General features: G+C 47.1%; 1 protein-coding gene and 1 non-coding gene across 6 annotated transcripts in view; one reads left to right on the top strand and one right to left on the bottom strand.

The window, feature by feature from the left end:
* Window positions 1-749: 749 nt before the first annotated feature.
* On the bottom strand, window positions 750-856 carry LOC116273921. The gene has a single exon (XR_004182424.1). It is a non-coding gene; the product is annotated as a U6 spliceosomal RNA (small nuclear RNA).
* A 6,501-nt stretch (window positions 857-7,357) lies between these two features.
* SH3BP5 (SH3 domain binding protein 5) overlaps window positions 7,358-9,771 on the top strand; it is a 76,802-nt gene continuing 74,388 nt past the window's right edge. For 2 of the 5 annotated variants that reach the window (XM_021934878.2, XM_021934875.2), the window contains exon 1: window positions 8,151-8,451. In XM_021934878.2, coding sequence (XP_021790570.1) covers window positions 8,314-8,451 — 138 coding nt within the window. In that variant the 5' untranslated portion in view covers window positions 8,151-8,313. Of the gene's footprint in view, window positions 7,558-8,147; window positions 8,452-9,771 lie in introns of those variants that run through there. The other 3 variants (XM_021934876.2, XM_003895133.4, XM_021934877.2) reach the window with 3 other exon arrangements.

Here is a 9,771-nt window from a genome sequence, read left to right as displayed (position 1 = left end):
GTGAGCCACCATGCTGGCCTATGTTGCTTTTTTATGTATTTAACCATTGGTCTGTCTTCCCTTGGACTATAAGCTCCACTAGAGCCCAGGCTTTGTCTCCTTTGTTCACTGTCACATTTTCACTTGCCAGAGGCTGGCACATAATACATGGCCAATAAATACTTGTCAAATAAATAATATAATTTCTTATATATAAGAAATAATATAATTGAAATTAATATATTTGAAATTAATATAATTGAAATTAATTTATTTGAAATTAATATAATTTCAAATAAATGTAATTTCTTATATTTTTAAAATACAAGAAAAATTTCTTAACATTATTTTAAGTTTTATCTTCCAGAGTAAAGTCCTGATAAATACCTTTTTTCACCATTTAATAGGGAATTTTGGCTTCCTTTATAAGTGAATTTATTTAAGTGGCCTTTTCCTGGACCATTTATCTGGATCTATCTTGCTTCTTTCCTTCCTTAGATTTCTTAGACTAATAAACCATGGAATAAGGAAGTGAGGGCTGTGCTGACATGATTTGTTCTTGGTTAACCCGAGCTGGGTCATGAGTCATTTTTCTTCTTGGGACACAGAAGTACCCTCTCCTCCTTAAAATCCATTCTAGAATAGTGTCTGCAAAATGTTATGCTCATTGGTTTGCAGAGTATAGAACTTTCTTTCTTCTGTTTCCCCCCCTTTTTTTAGCAAGGGCCATCACTTCGACAGGATCTTTCTTCTTTTTTTTTTTTTTTAAATTTTTAATGGAACACTTCCCAAATTTGCATGTCATGGTTGTGCAGGGGCCATGCTAGTCTTCTCAGTATAATTCCAATTTTAGTATACGTGCTGCTGAAACAAGCACTCTTTCTTCTTTTTATTACTTACTTATTTATTTATTTATTTTTGAGATGGAATCTTGCTCTGCTGCCCAGGCTGGAGTGCAGTGGCGCCATCTTGGCTCATTGCAACCTCCGCCTCCTAGGTTCAAGCAATTCTCCTTTCTCAGCCTCCCTAGTAGCTGGGACTACAGTTGCATGCCACGGTGCCCGGCTAATTTTTGTATTTTTAGTAGAGATGGTTTTACCATACTGGTCAGTCTGGTCTCAAACTCCTGACCTCAGGTGATCCACCTGCCTCAGCCTCCCAAAGTGCTGGGATTACAGGTGTGAGCCACCACACTCGGGATCTCTTTTTAATGGAACACTTTCCATCTCCAGGATTCCAGCACCATCCTAAATATCTGTAGGTCCTCTAAGACTACAGATAGACAACGAAAATCTCTTTCCTGGGTTCTCTGTGTGCTGTGGCCTGTAATTCATCTGAGTCAAGAGACAAGTTGAATTCAATTTAGACACAAATAAAGGTTCTCATTAGAGGGAAGTGGCCACATTGGAAGACAATTTGGCAACACACTGATGTCACTGAATCACTGAATTAAACAGATGCCTCTTTAATGTGACGGCTCTGCTCCCTTTCAAAGAACTGGCTTCTATAGACCCTTGAATTCTTAGAACCAATCATTTGGGGTCAAAAAATATTGTTGAAGGGTTTATGGTCTACCTTAAAATCCTCTTCCACCTGGCTGTGTGCCATCATCCTTAGGGGTCGCTGGGAAGAGGAGAGTCGGCAGGAAGACCTACGGAGCCAGCATTCCTGCAACACCGTACCATGGGGGGCTCTGGGGAGAGGTCAGACATTTACCTGTGCGTGGCCTGCCGTGTGTAAGTGGTGTGCCAATAGGATTCTGAGGTTTATTTGTGATTACATGCCATCCTAAAGGGGCCAGCCAGCCACTCCTCCCATCTCCTCCACACTCTTGCCAATCAGAGATGTCTGCATTTTCATGTTAGATCACTGTTTTCATGTTTAGTTGTTTTTTTTTTTTTTTTTCCAGGGGACCTTGCTAGTGCAGGGGATGGGGGTGGGGTGTGGTGGCTGTGCGCCCATGCATGAGTCCCTCCCCACCCCACGCTGCTGCAAGCCTCCTTCATGTTAGTTTTAACTGCTGGCTCAAATTTATAAAGGCTATGTCAGTCAGGCAGCACATGCCCCAGGCCTGATCCCATCAGTCGCTTCCAGTTTGCAACCTCTGACCTAAGGCGCCACGTAAATATCACTGGTGGAGAAAGAGGGTATGCTGGTTGTCAGTTTCTTCTGACATTGACACCAGAGTGTGATGTGAATGCAGATTCATTCTTAGTCCAGACAGCAGTTTCTGTTCTAGGAGTTAACAGGTAGTTACAAAGCATTTTTACTTTACTTTACTTTATTTATTTAGAAACAGGGTCCCTATCTGTTGTCCAGGCTGGAATGCAGTAGTGCAGTCTTGGTTCACTTCAGCCTCAACCTCCTGGGTGCAAGCAATCCTCCCATCTCAGGCTCTGGAGTAGTTAGGACTACAGGTGCACACCACCACACCTAACTAATTTTTGTATTTTTTTGTAGAGATGGGGTCTTGCTATGTTGTCCAGGCTGGTGTTGAACTCCAGCTTCAAGTGATCCTCCCACTTTGGCCTCCCAAAGTGCTGAGACTGCAGATGTGAGCCAGCACACCTAGCTCACAAAGCATTATAAAAAATGGTGTTGCAGGGAATCTTAATTTAAATGGCATTGAAGTTTGACAGAAAGAGTCTTAACTTCACAATGAGGGATTCACGTGGCTGCTGCTTTGGGGCACCTTTTTTTTTTTTGAGATAGGGTTTCACTCTGTCACCCAGGCTACAGTACCATGGCACTTTCTTAGCTCACTTCTGCCTCGAGCTCCTGATCTCAAGTGATCCTCCTTCCTCACCCTCCTGGGTAGTTAGGACTAGGCACGCACCACCACACTCCGCTAATTTTAAAAAATTTTTTGGTAGAGGTGTGGGGAGGCTCTTACTATGTTGCTCAGGCTGGTCTTGAATTCCTGGCCTCAAGCCTTCCTCCTCCCTTTGCCTCTCAAAGTGCTGGGATTACAGGTGTGAGACACTACACCTGGCCTGGGGCCCAGGTTTCGTGAGGGCCTGTCTCCCCAAGTAAAAGACTAGGAATTTGTCATCTACATGTTTGGGACCCTCAAACTGGCCCTGGAAATAGTGCATGCATATAGTAGGGGCTGAAAAGTGTACTGAATTAATGTTGCTTTCTGCAGATCTAGATCTAAAAACAAAAAACAAAACAAAAATACAAATGAATTAATGTTGCTGACCACTTTCACTTGCAAACTTCACTTTAAAAACATTAAATAAAAACTCTTGGCCAGGTGCGATGGCTCACGCCTGTAATCCCAGCACTTGGGGAGACTGAGGCAGGTGGATCAGGAGTTCAAGATCAGCCTAGCCAACATGGTGAAACTTCATCTCTACTAAAAATATAAAAATTAGCTGGGTGTGGTGGCAGGCGCCTGTAATCCCAGCTACACAGGAGGCTGAGGCAGGAGAATGGCTTGAACCCAGGAGGCGGAGGTTGCAGTGAGCTGAGATCATGCCACTGCACTCCAGCCTGGGTGACATAGTGAGACTCTGTCCCCCCCAAAAAAACAAACAAAACTAAAGAAACCCCAACTCTTTGGCTGAGCATGGTGGCTCACGCCTGTAATCCCAGAACTTTATCTTAGCTACTGAGTACAGGTACAAAGTAGTAAGACTGTGGGATTGAACCAGGGTTGGGATTATGCCAAGTGCTTACCGTGGTCATGGAGAAGCGTGAGGGAGTTGTGGTTGGCTGCAGCTGTGGTGATTTTAATGATGGACAATGGAATCTAAGCTAGATCAAATGGGAAGTGTGGACATAAGAGGGTGAGGGACTATAAAAGAGTCTAGGGAGCCATGATGAAGCCCTGAATCAAGGGTTAGAAAGATGGAAATGATTTGGAGACTGTACTGTAGGAAAATCCACTTATCCTTCCTGACTAGGTTCATTGGGACTCTCAAACCACAGGTGGGTCCTCAGCACAGCCTTGCAATTATAATATATTCCCATGGTCAACTCAGTTACCAACTCTCCTGGCCAGCTCTTTCACAAAGCCTCTCTCCTCCAACCTCCAATGGCCTCTGCCCTCCATCCCCTCATTCTCAGCTGATGACGTGGCTCATTATTTTGCTGAAAAAACAGAAGCAATCAGAAGAGGCTGATCATCAGGCTAATGGATCTCCTTTGTCTCTTCTGACCCTACCTCCTCAGTGTCCACCGAGTCAATTTCTCATACACTAGCCAGAGTTATTATATGAGCGCTTACTCAGAACAAAATCCAAATTCCTTACCATGACCTAAAGTATCTCCATGGTCTACCCACATGCTTGCCTCTGATTTCATCTCCCTCCCTGTCTCCCTGGCTATGTCCGTCCTACCCACATGGATCTCCTTGCTTTTTTTGCCAACACCCAAGACATATTCCCACCTCAGGACCTTTGCACATGCTGCTTCAGTCTCTAGAGTGTTCTTTCCCCAAAAGTATATGTGGTATGCTTTCTCATTTCTTTCTCTTTTTTTTCTGAGACGGAGTTTCACTCTTATCACCCAGGCTGGAGTGCAATGGTGCGATCTCGGCTCATTACAACCTCTGCCTCCTGGGTTCAGGTGATTCTCCTGCCTCAACCTCCAGAGTAGCTGGGATTACAGGCATGAGCCACCACACCTGACCAGTATGCATTATTTTAAATTTATCTTTAAATTCCACAAAACAATAATAAACATATCCTTTTTGTGAAAAATAAAAACATTACTGAGAAACTAAGTTTCCTTTGATTCCCTGCCCCCATCCCAGCCAATCCTAGGCCACTCCCTGCTCCCTTTTTCCCAGAGGTAGCCACTCTTTACTGGGTATAAATCCCTCCAGGCCTTTTGCTATGCATTTATGTGCACTACATATGTGCCAATAGGGAATATATACAGTTGTCCAGTTGTCCCTTGATTTCCCTGGGGGATTGCTTTCTGGACCCCTGTAATGCTAAAATCCGAAATGCTTACATCCGTTGTAGAAAATGGCAGTCTTTACATGTAACCTACATACAACCTCCTGTATACTTTATTTATTTTTTCATTAAAAACATGGTTTTTTTGTTTGTTTGTTTTTTGTTTTTTGAGATAGGGTCTCCGTCTGTCACCTGGGCTGGAGTGCAGTGGCATGATCAGGGGTCACTACAGCTTTGACTTCCTGGGCTCAAGTGATCTACCTCAGCCTCCAGAGTAGCTGGAACTACAGGCATGTGCTACCACGCCTTGCTAATTTAAAACAATTTTTATTAGAGATGAGGTGTTTTTCTTTTCTTTTCTTTTTTTTTTTTTGAGAGAAAGTCTCACTCTGTCATCCAGGCTGGAGTGCAGTGGCACCATCTCGGTTCACTGCAACCTCTGCCTCCCAGGTTCAAGTGATTCTTCTGCCTCAGCCTCCCGAGTAGCTGGGATTACAGGCGTGCACCACCATACCCGGCTAAGTTTTGTATTTTTAGTAGAGACGGGGTTTCACCGTGTTGCCCTGGCTGGTCTCAAACTCCTGCCTCGGCCTCCCAAAGTGCTAGGATTACAGACGTGAGCCACTACACCTGGCTTAGAGACGAGGTCTTGCTTTGTTGCCCAGGCTGGTCTCAAACGCCTGGCCTCAAGTGATCCTCCCTCCTGCCTTGGCCTCCCAAAGGACTGAGATTACAGGCATGAGCCACCACATCTGGCCCCTCCTGTATACTTTATTATTTATATATTTATTTATTTTGAGACAGGTCTTGCTGTCACCTAAGCTGGAGGGCAGTGGTGCAATCTCAGCTCGCCGTAACCTCCGCCTCCTGGGCTTAAGCAATCTTCCCATCTCAGCCTCCCAAATAGCTGCAACTACAGGCATGAGCCACCACACTTGGCTGATTTTTTTGTAGAGATGGTGTTTTACCATGTTGTCCAGGCTGGTCTTGAACTCCTGAGCTCAAGCAGCCCACCTGCCTCGGCTTCCCAAAGTGTTGAGATTACAGGCATGACCCACCATGAGCAGCCCCTCCTGTATACTTTAAATCATCTCCACATTTCTTACCTGCAATACCTAATACAATACAAATATGTACATAGTTCTCATATACTGTATTTTTTTTTTCTTTTCTAGAGAGAGAGCCAGTCTTGCTTTGTTGCCCAGGCTGGTCTGGAACTCCTGGCCTCAAGTGATCCTCCTGCCTCAGCCTCCCAAAATGCTAGGATTACAGGTGTAAGCCAGCACTCCTGGCCATGTATTTTTAAATATGTATTTTTTTAATTGTTGTGTTTTTATTCCCCCAAATATTTTCTATCTGTGGTTAGTTGAATTTACACATGTGGAACCTGAGAGGCTGTGGAGGGTTGACTGTATATAATACTGCCTGTGTTTTATTTGTTTTTGTTGTTTTAGCTTTAGAAACACTATTGGGATTAACACTATAGCTGGTCCAGATCTCCAAAAAATAAGACAACAGAAGTCTGAACTGATGTTCTTGAGCGGTTGGCCTATGTCTCACAGATACATTTTGCTCTTGACCTAAGCTGAAGCAGGAATGTAATTTGGAGTTTGTCATTTGCGATGGAGAGGATGGGGTTCTGCTAGCTAAGAAGCATTTATCATAGTCAGGGCTGACCCCAGAGGCCTCTGTTTATTTCAAACTCTGTCTCTCAGTTTATTCAGAGCTAGGATGTACCTGCAAAGTTGGAGGCTCAATTCCAAGCCACCAGGGAAGATTGGTGGCTCCTGTGTTCCAAAGTGACCCCTATGGCTATCTTGTCCCTGGCTTCGTCTATCATTGGAAAACCAAAAGCAACTATGTCTTTAGCAAGGAACTTTGAAACACCTCTCACAGAATTGCTGACTCATCCTTGATTTAAAGAGCAATGAGCAGGTCTGACCTTTTTAGAAACAAACCATGGCACTACCTCCAGGAAATAGGACAATTTTCCTTTGACAGTGGACTATAGTGCCAGCGTGTATGGGGTGGTGCCTAGGAGTAACCCTCTAGCCTACTTTTTGATAAAACCACCAGAAGCAGGACTATTTATTTATTTGAGAAGGTGTCTGGCTGTATTGCCCAGGCTGGTCTTGAACTCCTGGCCTCAAGTGATCCTTGTATCCTGGCATCTCAAAGAGCTGGGATTACAGATATGAGCTACCATGTTGTGCCAGACACAGGTTTTGTAAGGTGGTTTTGATGATAGGTTCTCAGAAAGAAGCTCCATTCTCAAGCAAATTTGTCCACCAAACTCAGAGCAGATGGGCTACAGGCCTCTGTGTGGAACATGTGCACGTTCTGCATTTGTCAAAGGAAGGAGATGTGAGCAGCTATGTGCTCACCTGCTTTGCCAAGGTCATCCTTTGGGTTCCCCTGACATCACAGTGGCCCTGACATTTCATAAAAGCACACACATGCCTCTTCAGTTTGGTCTTTTCGGATGCTGTGTCTGCCAGGCCAACTCTGTCTCCCTACTTGTTGATGGTGGGCAGGAAGTCTCACTAATTCATAAATTCTTGGCCAGAGTGTGCCCATCAACAGGGGTTACACTTGCCACCTCCTTAAAAAGGCTGTGTCTGCCCACAGGCATCCCAGCTCAATGCATTCTCCATGCTTCCTGGCTATTCAGGTAGGACCGCCGCACCTCTGTGTTTGGTACGGGGCTCGCCCAGAGAGGCCGCAGCCTTCGGCAATGCATCCGTGCACGGAGCTGCAGCTGGCTCTCCTCTCTACACTCCTGTGTCTATATAAGCGCACATTTTAGTTTGCTTTTCTGGGGAAATCTTTGAGTAGGTGCCATTCCCAAGGTTCGCTCAAGGGGAGGAATGTGCTTTGGGTACAGGGCTTCGGCAAGTCTTGGTCCTGAGGTCCAGGGTCACTAAGCCCAGGCTTCGGAAGGCGACTTCAGCGTGAAAACACCCCACGCCTCCTACCACACACAACGCGCTTCGGAGGAGGGCGGGAGAAGGGGACTCCCGAAAGCGGGAGGCTTGCGTTACGCAGTTGAGATATATCCGGGCTGCTAAGTTACAAGGGGGTGGGGGCTCTCCTATTTTGCCACCTTGGAGATGTGGAGGGAGCTGGGGTTTTGTGACGGAGACCTGGGTAGCTGGGACTGGCCGAGGAGCGCGCGGCCGGGGCGGGACGGGGGCGGAGCGGGCGCTGCGCTGACAGCCGCGGCAGAAAGGGGGCGGCCGCGCCCATTTCCTCTGCTCCGCAGCGGCCAGAGGGATCCGCATCGGCGAGCTGTGCCTCCCGGGTGTCGGCCCCGGCGGCTCCCTGACCGTGCCCGGCTGTGGCGAGGCGGCTCCAGCCCAGCCTGTGGCGGCCGCTACCTCCAGGGCGCTCCGGAGCCCACTGCGCGGCGCGCTTGGCGACTGCCCGCATGGACGCGGCACTGAAGCGGAGCCGCTCGGAGGAGCCAGCCGAGCTCCTGCCGCCTGCACGGGACGAGGAGGAGGAGGAGGAAAAGGGGATGGAGCAGGGGCTGGAGGAGGAAGAAGAGGTGGACCCCCGAATCCAGGTAGGGCGCGCGGGGTCACCCCGCATCCGGGCTTCGCGAGGGCTGCTGCGGAGGTCGGCGTCTACGCGTACATCCACTTCGCAGTCCCCAGTGACTGTGGTCTGGGGACTGGCGGCCACATACGGTGGCAGGAGACGATCTGTATGCTCTGTTTCATCGTCTCCACAATGAGGAGGCTACAGTGCCCGCGTGGATGTGGCCTGACTCTATTGCGGGGAGCCCCCCGCAGACCCCTAGCAGGATCGGGGTCGCCGCAGAGTGCCTGGTGGTTCGGGCGGATGTGCAACAAAGGGAAAAAGGGGGCGGGGGCGCCATGGTATCCTCGGGGGTACCCCCCGCCCGGCCACCACGGCACCGCGGGCAAGGCATGGCCTCCAGGCTCTGCGAGGAGGGGTCGCCCGCGTGGGCGCCGGGCACCGTAGGCGGGTGGGCGTTGCCCGCCCCTGCAGCGCGGGCTGGCACTGGTGCCCCGGGTGCAGAGTCCTCACCTGCCAAGGTGCCCGGCCTGAGCCGTTTTCCTTCTCTGATTCATTGTTAGAGAACTGAGCGTCTTATTGTCACCACCGGCTCAACGTTCCGCCTGGCCTGAAATTGCTTAAAACCCTGCTTTTCCTTGTTGTGAGGTTGGGCATGAACAGAAATCAGGGACAACTGATGCGCAAAGCTGACGCGTGGAGGCGGCGAGGGGATTGGGCTGGCTGACTGTGCCTCCATTTCCAAGAGAGATGATTAAAAAACAATTTCCAAGCCGAGATCTAGGAGTGACAGTTTAACCTCTTCACCCCGAAGCAAAAAGCAGAGCAAATCCCTTTCTAAGACCCGTTTTATTCTACCTTTTCAGTAAATCATTTTTTAAAAATTGCTTTTAAGCATGCTCTGTAATTTCTGGATCCCTAATTGGTTTTTTAGTGCACAGATCAATTTAAAAGCTCGCTTAACTCAGTGGTTAGGGTTTAAATGAATTGTTTTGTCAGGTTAGCAAGATAAAGATCAGGTGGGAAAAAAAACCTTGCATTAGGAATGCTATTAATTAAAATAATTGGTTTGGAATAAATCGTGTGTTATTGGTATGGGATTATGTTAGCAAGATCCTTTGTTTGCATAGTAAAGATGAGTTAAGTTCATGTTGGATGCTTTTTACAAAATGTCAGTTTGTAAATGTTTATTGAAATGAATGGGATTAAAGCTAGTTTAAAACATCCAGCTAAGTAGGTTGAATAATTGGCAGTGTGAAAAGATTTTCACCCTTTACAGAAAAATAATTCTGGTGAGTTAATACCAGAATTCTGCCCTTGATTATTTCACTGGGTTTATATTTTT

The sequence above is a fragment of the Papio anubis genome, chromosome 2, assembly GCF_008728515.1.
Source record: "Papio anubis isolate 15944 chromosome 2, Panubis1.0, whole genome shotgun sequence".
NCBI lineage: Eukaryota > Metazoa > Chordata > Mammalia > Primates > Cercopithecidae > Papio > Papio anubis.
This window is presented reverse-complemented; position numbering and strand designations above follow the sequence as displayed.